Here is a 13,421-nt window from a genome sequence, read left to right on the forward strand (position 1 = left end):
TATTTGGGCAGCTTTTCACTGCCTGTTTGAATTTAAGACTAAAAGGTGACTGGAAGATCTGAGGGGGTGGGAACAGTTTGTTGCTTGGTGAACTTTGCTATAGGATTATAAGGCGGAATGCTAGATTAAAAAAAAAATTATTTATTTTATTTATTTTTATTTTTATTTTTTTGCGGTATGCGGGCCTCTCACTGTTGTGGCCTCTCCCGTTGTGGAGCACAGGCTCCGGACATGCAGGCTCAGCGGCCATGGCTCACAGGCCCAGCCGCTCCGCGGCATATGGGCTCTTCCTGGACCGGGAAACGAACCCGTGTACCCTGCATCAGCAGGCGGACTCTCAACCACTGCACCACCAGGGAAGCCCTATTTATTTTTATTTTTGACTGCATTGGGTCTTCGTTGCTGCGCGCGGGCTTTCTCTAGTTGAGGTGAGCGGGGGCTACTCTTCGTTGCGGTGCCCACGTTTCTCATTGCGGTGGCTTCTCTTGTTGCAGAGCATGGGCTCTAGGCACGCGGGCTTCAGTAACTGTGGCACGCAGGCTCAGTAGTTGTGGCTCACAGGCTTAGTTGCTCTGTGGCATGTGGGATCTTCCTGGACCAGAGATGGAACCCATGTCCCCTGCATTGGCTGGAAGATTCTCAACCACCGCACCACCAGGGAAGTCCGGAATGCCAGATTTTTATTGAGTGGACCCGTCTGTAGGTGTTTTCTCTTGGGTCAGTTACCCGTGGAAGGAATTCACCAATCTCCTGCTTCTGGAGGGGGATGAAGGGTACAAGTCTGGCTGCAATTATTCTAGAAGCCAAGCAGGGAAAGGGTTTTAAGACTGCTTTTAGTATGGCATCAAGATGAGAGAGGGGTGGTCTGTGGTTGAGTGGATCTGGTGGTCTTGCTGTTCCTCATGCAAACTTTCAACTGTCTGTGGCAATAAATCAGCTTCATGTTTTTGGCTTCCCAATTCAGCTTTCTCTGCTCTGTTGTTGGTTACCACTCATCCATCCCTTTCTAATTTCCAGACATTTGTTGACAATATCTTACTTGCATCTCTTTTTCCATTCTCTTTGTCTTTGTGGGTTTATGATTTTTTTTCTTTGTCATTTCAGTGGGATTTCATGAGAGCAGAGATAAAACATATATTTAAACCACTGTATGTAATCATGTCCACTCACTCTTCAACTCTCTGAAATGTCTTGTGCCACTACCACACTATTGAAAGTATTCTTTCCAAGGTCACCAAATGAATACCTTGTTGCTAAATTGTAATAGACATTCCTTTGTTTTATCTTACTGTTTCATCTTACTTGGTCTCTCAGTAGCATTTGTCCCTACTGACCATTGTTACTTGAAATTTCTCTGCCCTTAGCTTGAGAAGGCTCCTGGTTTTCTTCCTGCCTGTCTGGTTTCATTTGCCTTTGTGAGCAACTATTCCTTGACCTATTCCTTTATGCTGTTGTTCTTTGTGATTCTGTCTTAAGCTATTCTCTTTTCTCAGTATACATTCTCCCTGTTGCAGACTTGTAGCACCTAGGGCTTCGGTTACCATCTAGCTGTCGATGATTCCCAACTCTCTATATCTAAATCTTCTTTTCATGGCTCATGTATAGCCTATGTGGTAGGAAGCATAGATGGCTAACTATGTGGTATGGCTTGAGAATCATCTATGCAACCTAAATATCTTTCTCACTGGTCTCTCAAAGGGTCTGAAATTCTTACCCACAATTACTCATTGTAATGTATTAAGAACCAAGACTTCAGTTAAAATGAAATTTTAACTGGGAGAGTTATTCCTTCTCCCTTACAAATGGCACTTATTATATATTATCCCTAATAGAGATCAGAGCCTTGAGAGATAGCTAATGTTGTGTTTTGCTTAAATACAGAAACACAGACACACACACAGACACAAACACTTACATATATGTCAATGTCATCTTTATCTCATCCTTAACCTTCCAGCCACTGTTAACATTTGGGAGTGTGTGTGTGTGTGTGTGTGTGTGTGTGTGTGTGTGTGTATACACATATATACCTCACAAACATAAGGTCATGTCGTATATACTGCATTTTACCCTATGTTTGAAACGTAACATATCACGAACTTTCCCCTGGCATTGGATATTTTTTTATAACCTGATTTTCAGTGACCTTATAGTGTTTCACCTTTTGATGTATGACACATTACTTAGCTCAGTCCCCATTGTTAGACAACTAGGTTACATACAGTGTGTTGAGTGCTCTTATAGTTGTATCTTTGCATATGTCTTAGTTACTTCTTTAGTAAAAAATTTATGAAGTACTTAGGGAATGGGACATCTTGTTTGCAAGTGGGAACCTCTGTGTAGTGTGTGATGAAAAAACATATTTTAAAATGGCTGATGTTGAGAAGGGCAAGAAGATTTTGTTCTGAAATGTTCCCAGTGCCACACCATGGAATGGAGAGCCAAGCACAAGACTGGGCCAAATTTCCATTGTCTACTTGGGTGAAAAGCAGGTCAGGTCCCTGGATTCCCTTACACAGAAGTCAACAAGAACAAAAGGCATCACCTGGGGAGAGGAGATATTGAATGGAGTATTTGGAGAATCCCAGGAAGGACATCCCTGGAACAAAAATGATATTTGCTGGTATGAAAAAGGCAGAAAGGACAGACTTGATAGCTTATCTCAAAAAAAAGCTACGGGCTTCCCAGGTGGTGCAGTGGTTGAGAGTCTGCCTGCCGATGCAGGGGACGCGGGTTCGTGCCCTGGTCCGGGAAGATCCCACGTGCGGTGGAGCAGCTGGGCCCGTGAGCCATGGCCGCTGAGCCTGCGCATCCGGAGCCTGTGCTCTGCAATGGGAGAGGCCCCAACAGTGAGAGGCCCGCGTACCACACACATAATAAAAAGCTACTAGTGAGTAATATTTGGCCACTGCCTTATTTACTACAAAACAGAAATAGCTCATGACTTTTTTATGTGTACCATATTTAAATTGATCTCATGCACCAGAATTCAGATCATGAATGGCTGATAGGATATTTCTGTTGGACAGTCATGACTTAAATAAGATTGGCATGTGGATAAATGAGTATGATCAGCTTTATGAATTTTGATAGTAATTCCAGTTCAGCAAGTGCCATCACTATTTTCCCCTTCTATAGATATGATTGGGGGACTTCCCTGGTGGCACAGTGGTTAAGAATCCACCTACCAATGCAGGGGACAAGGGTTCTATCCCTGGTCCGGGAAGATCCCACATGCCGCGGAGCAACTAAGCCCGTGCGCCACAACTACTGAGCCTGCGCTGTAGAGCCCATGAGCCACAACTACTGAAGCCCACATGCCTAGAGCCCATGCTCCGCAACAAGGGAAGCCACCACAATGAGAAGCCCACGCACTGAAATTAAGAGTAGCCCCCGCTCACCACAACTAGAGAGAAAGCCCTTGTACAGCAATGAAGACCCAACACAAAAATAAATAAATTTGTTTAAAAAAAGATATGATTGGACTTGATTAATAATGTTCAACTTTGCACAGAGGTGGTGAATGCCATCTCAAAACCTATAGGAGACTGTGTTTATATTTAGATTTATATAACTGGTGGTATTAATATATTTAAATACTGAGAAGATCCCTTCACTTTCTCATTGAACAGAGTAAGGCTCACCTGTGCTTCAGGGTGTGTTCATTAGCCTGTTAAGGCCAGGACTAACGATAAGCTGGCAATGTCCACTTTCTCTTTTTGGTCTTAACTATGCCAATTTAATCAAAATTCTCTGTATCTAAAATGTTGCCTTTTACTTAATGAAAGGCATTTTAGTCTGGTTTAGGTAATGCCAAGTAAAGAGTATTTAATACTTCTCACATTTTTATAGATAAGCTATAAGGTCGGATGTTTTTAAAATTCAGCATAGACAAGATACATAGACAAGATACAGTAGCAAATTTTGCTGAGGAATTCTTCACTAAGTCAGACCAAGTTATAATTCAGGATTGTCTTTTAAACAGCTATCCAAAAACACATACAACTGTAGAACTGCTGTATATGTGTGATTGGTAATGGTGCTTTTGCCAACTCATTAGAAGGATTAAAATAGAGGAGATATACCATCAGCACAAATTTTGTACATTATGTGATCATAAGGCTTAAGAATTAAAACCAAAATCACAGATCAAAAATATTTTATGAAGTAGAACTATGATGTCAGAGAATATTTACATTTTAAGCTATTTTGATATGTAATGCTAAATTTGGCCTCCAAAATTTGAATCATTTTCAGTCCTAATAAAAACATGTAGGCATTATTTAATATAGACATAAAAAGCTCCTATGATGTCTTTATAATCATAAACGCTATCTCATTTTAATTTACAGTTCTTTGATTTTTCCTGTAGTTGGGCTTTTTAATATATTTGTTGGCTATTTTCATGTGTTATGAATTAACTTTCTGTTTTATTTGTCTGCACTTCTCCTGTCACCACTTTACTTTCTGCTCATTCCCAGACACCTTAAAATCTGATCCGCCTCTAGTTTTGACCCCTTCCAGTCCATCCACTGCAGCTGGAGTATTGTTCTTATTTTTTTAATTTATTTTTAAAAATATTTTTAATTAATTAATTAATTTTTTTGGCTGCCAACGTTGGGTCTTCGTTGCTGCGCGCAGGCTTTCTCTAGTTGCAGAGAGCGGGGGCTACTCTTCGTTGTGGTGCACGGGCTTCTCATTGCGGTGGCTTCTTTTGTTGTGGAGCATGGGCTCTAGGTGCGTGGGCTTCCGTAGTCGTGGCACACTGGCTCAGTAGTTGTAGCGCACGGGCTTAGTTGCTCTGAGGCGTGTGGGATCTTCCTGGATCAGGGCTCGAACCTGTGCCCCCTGCGTTGGCAGGCGGATTCTTAACCACTGCACTACCAGGGAAGCCCTGGAGTGTTGTCCTTGAAACATAAATTTGAGCACATTACTCCTTTGCCTCAAAAGCTTCAGTGGCTCTCACTGTATTAGTCTTTCATTTGTTTATCCTGACCTGAATTTTATTCCTGAAACATCTCAATTTCCAGAAACAGCCAAAAGCTATTGTAGGTAGATGTGTAACAGAGTATCCATGCATAAGGATATGTATTTGTTTAACTCCTCATCCCCTTACAACTAGTTCACCATACAAGTTTCCTCTCTGCTCTTCCTGCATTCAATGCCTCTTCTCTCCACTCTAACATGCATATTGTTGCCAAGTTAATGTTTCTTTCCATCCTGTTATTTGCATGCTCAAGCATCTTCATTGGCTCTGATTCAGGTCTGGCACAGGACCTAAACATGCATATTTTGATCAAAGCTCAGAGATAAACCTGATGTGGAACAATGGTTTAGAATTGCTGAAGTATGTAAAAATATACCTTATTTTTTTTAAAACAGGAACTGTCTACATGGTTAAGGGTATAAAGTTTAGAATCCAATGAACATGGGTTCAGTTATATTTTTTTCCTGATCCTTGTGTGACCTTGAGCAAGTTCCTTAACCTTTCTATGTCTCATTTACAAAATGGAAATAATCTTTGCTACACAGGGCGATAGTAAGGAGTAACTTAATGTATGTAGAGTGCATGCATGGTGTCTTACATGTACTAAATGCTCAATAAGGTTAGCATTTGTGTTGTTGTTAGTCACTCAGTTATTCATTCAACAATTATTCATTCGTTATGTGTCCAACACTGTGTTAGGGACCATGGAAGATTATAAGAGGTACAAAATATGGATCCTGCTCTTGAGACTCTTAGAATTAGTTGGGGAGATAAAACTAGCATAGCATTATACAATTAGAGAACAATAAAATTAAATGTAAATGTTATCAAAGGTCAAACAAAGTACAGGATTTAGGGGAAGGTTTTAACCAAGCCCCAGCATGCTGGCTTGTTGATTAGCATTAAAAAAATAGAGGGGGAGAAAAAATTCTCTCAAACTGCTCTTACCAAGCCTTCAGAGGTCGAGTTTTGATGCTGCCTGCCAGATGGAAAATGATGCAGAGGGGAAAGAATCCTGTATTTACTTCTCCTAATTAAGACAGGATGGGGGAGTGTGTTTGAGGGGTGAACATATGTGAATAAATATGGTATAACACTTAATTGGTTCCTGATGATTAAAATTTAAATGGTTTCCATTGGAAAAGCGCAGATATGATATTTTTCACTAAATGAATCAAGCTCTAGCAGTCATTTATTTTCACCTTGTTTAACCAGAAATCAAACATTGGATAAAGGTTGCAAACCTATTTTGATGTATATTGATGTACTTTTCTCTCTTCCAGGGTCGCTATGGCAACTGCATCTTCTCAAGTTCTGATTCCAGACATCAATTTTAATGATGCCTTTGAAAACTTTGCTTTAGATTTTTCCAGAGAAAAGAAACTGCTGGAGGGGCTAGATTATTTAACAGGTGTGAAAATACTGTGCTTTCCTTTCCATTTTAGTCTTTTTCTTTTGGTGTGCTTTGACTTTAAAATAATCTGTAAAGGGCAATATTGATCATGAAAATGCTTTTATAATCTTTAAAATGATACATGTATCTTTTTACATAGAATATATTTTAGTTCATGTAACAGAAAAGAGAAATGAGTTGTCAGTGTCTCCGGGGACAGAATGGGTATACATACCATCCTTACTTAAAGGTAAAAAACAAGAAGTTGCTGATGGTTTTCTCCTTATGAGCCTGTCAGTAATATAATGTCACTTGTTATAAGGGGTAGAACTCGGGTGGTAATTAAAGAATATTAGAGAATGTCTCACGTGGGTATAGGTACCACCCAAATGATTTTAAGGAAATTTAGGGATTAGCAGATTTGGAAGAAAAATATCTGAGTTGCAGAGAATTTTAGAAGATGAGGGAGACAACCAGTCTGTTAAAAATACTGACTACCTTCAGGATTGTTGAATGATCATTCCATGAGAAAAATATACACACACAATAACTTTGTGTTTGTAGTTATCTTTGTTACTATGTTAAAATAGTTGTCATTTATTGAACATCTACTTTATACCAGACACTATATATTAATTTTATATCATGATCCTTACAACGAATCTGTGAGGTAATTATCATCCCCATTTTACAGATGAGGGAACTCATATTAATTTGCACAATTAACCCCTATTAATACTGCCAAAAATATATAATACAACTTACTTTGAAATAAAAGAAATAGGTCAAAGGTCATGTAATAACGAAACATGTGACCACTTTGCTCTAGTATCTACATATGTGTTAGTGCAGGCAGAGTAGACGATGGGCAATCAATCATCTCAATAACTTAGGCTTAGATCTTTGCCAAAAATACCTTTACCATTGAAGCAAAAGTGGTTTGTGGGAACTTGAGGTCTCAGCACTTGGATTCAGGTTGTATGGTACATGCAATCTATAGCTTCTTATTAAGAAAACCTCCTTTCCATGAGATGTTGGGTTGGGCAGCAAGAATAACGATTGTAAAATTCCAGAACAGAGAGTATGCTTTCCTTACCTTCTTTTCCACCTTTTCTTACAGCCCCAAACCCACCATCTATCCGAGAGGAACTCTGTACTGCTTCCCATGACACCATTACTGTCCACTGGATCTCGGATGATGAGTTCAGCATCAGCTCCTATGAGCTTCAGTACACCATATTCACTGGCCAGGCTAACTTCATCAGTAAGTCATGGTGTAGTTGGGGCCTGTGGCCAGAGATAAGGAAATGTAAGGAAGCAGTAAGCTGCTCAAGATTGGCCGGGGCGCCACGAGGCAAGTGTTTGTAAGACATGTTAGGTTGTTTAGTATAGTGTTTCGTAGACAGTGCAAGCTCCCCCAGGGCATTGCAAAGACCTTACTGATGGGTGACAAGCAAGTTGTGTATTTCCTTGCTGGGCAGTCACTGGGGCCACTCCCATTTGTTTATGTAATCCTTAGCTTTTCCTCAGTTAATCCATGTCACTCCACTCTCCCAAATCAGAACACAGCTCAGAATTCATTCCTGAGTAGTTAAGCCACCATCATTGCTATTCTATGTGTGTGAACATCTCTCTCCTTGACTATTCTTCCACTTCATTATCATGGTAAAATACATTACATTCAAAGACTACCACTTCCTTTACCACACCTATTTGTATCAGTGAATAAGTGAAGTGACAAGCCTCCCGCCTCTGTCACTCTTCCCTCTACCCCTTCTCCCTTTCCTTCAAGAATTACACCAAATATAAAATGGCCCATCAGTGGGCCATCAAATGAAAGACGTTCGCAAAGCAGTCATTTAGCCTACATGTTACGGTTTCACCTTCTGATGAATTGGAGCAAGACAAGGCAGTAGGATCTTAACTAGAGCTGCAAGTTCCCCTCAATGTGCTGGGGAAAATGGAAATGAAAGCAGAATTAAAAGTGGACTCAAGATTGGAACTGATTTGCACCCTAAGGTTGCATCTGCATAGCTGCAAATTAGTATTTTCTTTTTACTTTGTGTTTGTGCTTCTGTGTCTGACTTCACAGACCCGCATGAGAGGAGTTTTTCCAACGAAACCGTCCCGATAGGCTTCCTTTTCCCGTCTTGTGACAATTTAGGGCCACATGGTGGGATGGGGAGGTGAGAGGACATTTGGGCTCAAACTCTAAAAAACACTTGCCTCGTGCAGCTCCATCCTAAGCCACTTGGCCCTGGTAGCTGCTTTCCTGGGTGTTTCTTCAGGTTGTGAAGTCGCAAAACGCTAAGGCCTCCCCAACATACTTGTTTGCAGTTGTCTCTCCTGCTCGGGAAAGTCTTAAAGCCAGTAACTGTGCTTCTCTTTCCTGATATGGGGAGAGCAGTGGTCTCCTGGGAGTTGAGAATAAGTCTAAGAAGTGACAAAGATCAAAAGGCTGTCACCTCTGTTTTCAAGGGTACACAGTCCTTTGTAAAGAAAAGCTTAGAGGATAATTCTTAATAGTGATAGGACCATAGCATCTTAGAATTGGAAGGGACCTCAGACGTCATCTTGTCAAATCTTCTTGCCTTCTACCAGAAACCCCGTAGGTGATTGTCCTGTCTCTGCTCAAACATTTCCAGTGATGGGCAGCTGAATTCTAGCAAAATAGCCCATTCATTTGTTGTGCAGCTATAAATAATTGTTAGTGCTCCCTTATAAAAGGCCTAAGACTTCCTCCTAGTGAATAATAACAATTTGGATACGTATTATGCTTTTCCATTTGCAAACACTCCCATATATGTTATGTCATTTGGTCCTCATAACTTCTTCCTTAGCCTTATGAAATAGGTGATAGTAATTCTATTTTATAGACGTAGAAACTGAGGCTCAAGTTAAATGAGTTGTCCAAGGTCACAGAGCTACAAACTGATGGAGTCATTGTTTGAACCCAAGCCTGTCAGACTTCAAGGTTAATGCTCCTTGAATTAAACCAGCTACCAATTATTTCTAGTCCACTGAGGATAGCTGTATTATTGCTCTTGTGTGTTAGCTGATGCCCCCTTGTCCTGTACCTTTTTTCCAGCAGCCATGTTGACTGTTGTGTTGACTGAGCATATAGTCAGCTGAAATCCCCAGGCGTTCCAAATCCTATTCCTATACAATTGAATTTCTAAACTGAAATACAACATCTTGAATTTATTCCTATGACATTTTATCTGGTTAGTTCTGACTCCTTATTCCAGCCTACCAAAATTCCTTTGTATGTAGTTTCTGCCTTTCAATATATTTACTTTCCCTTCCAGCGTGCCTTCTATGTCTTCCTCCTTCGACCATTGATAGAAAAGTAGAATAGGACAGGAACAAAGGCAGAACCCTGAAGCAAAATTTTGGATGGCAATGGGCAGATAAGTTGAAACTATTTTACTAGGAAAAAATATTCATGAAGATTCCAGTCCTACATGCTGGTCTGGCCTGCCACTGTTGACTGAACCCTGGTTGTGAGAGCTACTTTCCCTTGAGGTTTTCCTATATTTTCTCTTTTTTAAAACCACTTTATTGAGGTATAATTGACATACAAAAAGTTGTCCATCAACAGATGAATGGATAAAGAAAATGTGGTATATACATAAAATGGAATATTATTAAGCCTTTAAAAAGAAGGAAATCCTGCCACATGCAATAACGTGGATGAACCTGGAGGGCATTATGCTAAGTGAAATAAACCAGACACAGAAGGACAAATACTACATGATACCACTTACATGAAGAATCTTAAAATAGTCAAACTCCACATTTTCTTTAACCAGAAATTTCTTCCTTGCTGGTTAGAATTTTGTCTGGAGAAGTACTTCTCCTTATTTTTTCAACTTTCCCCCTTTATTTTAAACTTTCTCCCCACTTTATATAAGATTTGAAATTGTCACAAGCCAATAATGTTTCAGATGATGCTGTTAGCTGAATGAGAATTCCAACAGATGTTTGGATAACGGTCTTCCCCATTACTGTATATCTTTCCTCTGTTTCAGCTTTGCGTTTTGCATTATGAAAGCACTGGCTATAACCTCTCCCTGGCCAGGCAGTCTGTAACATACTGCCACAAAGATGTAACTTCTGTTTCCCCTCATTTTCATTCTCATGCAAATGCTCTCCACACACATTTACACTCAGGTTCATGAATTTCCGTATTGTGGTCTTTCCATTTTGAACACGGTTTATACTTCCATTACCATAATTCAATGATAAATCCCATCTCATTAAGTCTCTGTGATACCCAGAGGATCATATATTTACCTTTTTAAAATTTAGAAATGATTTCAAAATTACAGAAAACTTGCAAGACCAGCACAAAGAATGCCCATATACTCTTTACGCAGATTCACCTATTGTTAATGTTTTATCCCATTTCCTTTATCATTTGCTAACATTCTCTGTTTCTGTCCATTTTTTCTGAACCATTTGAGAGTAATTGGCGTACATCATGGCCTTTCACCCCTAAATCCTTCAGTGTGTGTTTCCTAAGAATAAAGAAATTCTCTTATGTATCCACAGTATGGTTATCAACTTTAAGAGGTATGATGTTGATGCAGTACTTTTAACTAATCCACCATTCATATTCCAATCTTGACGGTTGACCCAATAATATACTTTATGACATATTAAGGACCCAATGTTGTCCTATATAGTCTAGGATCAGGCATTGGACTTAATTGTCATATTTCTAGCATCCTTTAATCTGGAACATTTTCTCAGCCTTTCTTTGTCTTTAATGACATTGATATTTTTTAAAGTTCCCTTTTAATTTGTTTATTATGCTGTTCCTTATTTTGAGTTTGTCTGATGTTTCCTCACGATTATATTCAGATTACACACTTATAGCTGGAAGGCTACATAAGAGACGTGTTCTCCTTAGGACATCACAACTGGAGACACATGATGTGTACTTGCCCTTCATTGGTGATGCTAATTTTGATCACTTGATCAAAGGTGTTGCCTGATTTCTTCTTTGCATAGCTACCATTTTTCCTTTTGCAACTAATAAGCAATCTGTGGCATGATACTTTAAGACCATGAAAATATCCTGCTTCCTCATCAAACCCATCCCACCCCATCCCTGTTGTAGCATCCATCAATAATTCTCACCTGATCCAATCTTTACTCTGATGATGGCAAAATAATGATTTTCCAACTGAGCATCCCCTTCCACATTTACAAGTTGCCACTCTGCATTCTACTGTAAGAAAAGACTCATCCTTCATTTGTTTATTTATTTTTTTTTACTTCTCAGTATGGACCTACGAATTCTCTTTTTTCAATGGTTTATAATTCTTTACTGCCCTTATTTATTTTGGTGCTCAGATTGCCCAGATTTAGCCAGTGGCAGCCTTTTAAGCTGACTCCTGGGTCCTTATAGTCTTCCATCATTTTCTCCAATGCTTCCTTACTTTTCAGCATAACAAAAGGTTGTACACTCATTTTGACCATATCCTGCCCCAGCCCTGAAGTCAGCCATTTTTCCAAGGAACCCTGGTCCCTTTTAGTAGGAGAATGTTATTACAGACCAAAACCTGGGTACTAGAAGTACACACATACACCCATGTACATATACATATTCACACATAATATACGTACACACATACTTAACATATGTGCAATATGTATGCACATACACATACAAATACATATTTTAGAAATCATGAGTTTATACCAATATCTCCAATTCCAGTCCATCCCCACAGGTTCTTTCTTACCTTCCCCCATTTCATATTTGTATGTTCCTACTTCCACAATGAGAAGCCTGGCTCCCAGCAACATCGACACGGATACTCATTTGCTCAATAACATATCTGAAATAGTTTCAGAATGGCGTTGCCCATCCCACTGCAAACACAAACAATGGTGAGGATTTGTTTAAAGTTCTCCTCTTGCCCTTTGCTGTGATTGTTTACATTTGAAATGCAGGTGGCTTCATTTGTTTCGGTTTTGCCTTCAGTTTTAGACCCCACTCTTCCCATTCATATTGACAGCATTTAAGATTTTTGAACTTGTAAAACAACAATGTTTCCAAAAGGGAAAACTATACAAAAAAGGTGTACTCAGAGAAGTGTCATTCTCTCCTGTATCCTTTTCATTTTCTTCCCCCACCTCCATCCCCTGTAGGCAACCAGCTTCATTATTTTCTGGTTTTTCCTTCTTGTTGTTATTATTGTTTCGTAAATCTAAGCAAATATATGTATGTTTTCTTATTTGCCTTTCTTTCTCGCAAAAAAAAAAGGTAGCATACTACATAAACTCTTTTGCAATTTTCTTTTTTAAATTAACAGTATATCTTGGAAATCACTCCATTATCAGTTCATAGAGATCTTCTACCTTTTTTATAGCTGCATAGTACTTCATTGTGAAGTTCGTTTTGGTTTTGTATTGTTAGCAGTATATCTGGAAGATCATATATTTCCCTCTTAGTAGTAAAATATAATGTGCAGTTTATGATTCATACTGTGCATTGATACATAGGCAGACAAGCCCTCAAACATTTTTCCTGGCCCTATCCTTGTGTCTTTTCATGCGAATCACTGAACATCGCCACCAATTATTCTTCTTTCTATAGCATATCTGTTTGCACCTCATTATGCTTCTTTTTTCTAGTTTTAATTTAGACTTCTTCTACTGGTCCCCAAATTAATTATAAAACCCTTCTGATCATATATCTCTTTCAAATCACTGATTATTATTTCCAGTTTTTAACCTCACTAAATCCTTTGCTAGAGCTGCATAGAAATGACTAAATTCACCACTCATTTTCCCTACCCTTTCTTTTCTATCCTCTGGTAGAATTATGGTTAAAAATTGGTAACCTGACTGAAAAGCAGATAACAGAAGAGATAAGTCTAAATTCACAGGCTAGAATGTTGATCCCTCTTTTACTAAAAGTTAGCCAAATACATGTTTTTAATTATGTACATTTTCTCTGTTTAAGTCAATGTTTATGGTCTCAGTAGTTTCAAAAGCAGAAACCTACATCTCTGATCCCTTTAACTA

The 13,421-nt window shown here is 39.1% G+C and overlaps 1 protein-coding gene and 1 pseudogene across 2 annotated transcripts in view; both read left to right on the top strand.

The window, feature by feature from the left end:
• Positions 1–13,421, top strand: part of MID2 (midline 2) — a 92,166-nt gene that overhangs the window by 74,743 nt on the left and 4,002 nt on the right. The window contains exons 5-6 of one of the 2 annotated variants that reach the window (XM_007456706.1): positions 6,271–6,398; positions 7,501–7,644. In XM_007456706.1, coding sequence (XP_007456768.1) covers positions 6,271–6,398; positions 7,501–7,644 — 272 coding nt within the window. Of the gene's footprint in view, positions 1–6,270; positions 6,399–7,500; positions 7,735–13,421 lie in introns of both variants that reach the window. The other variant, XM_007456705.1, reaches the window with a different exon arrangement.
• On the top strand, positions 2,370–3,144 carry LOC103084879 (cytochrome c-like; annotated as a pseudogene).

This window comes from Lipotes vexillifer, unplaced genomic scaffold (genome assembly GCF_000442215.2).
Source record: "Lipotes vexillifer unplaced genomic scaffold, Lipotes_vexillifer_v1.1 scaffold1728, whole genome shotgun sequence".
Lineage (NCBI taxonomy): Eukaryota > Metazoa > Chordata > Mammalia > Artiodactyla > Lipotidae > Lipotes > Lipotes vexillifer.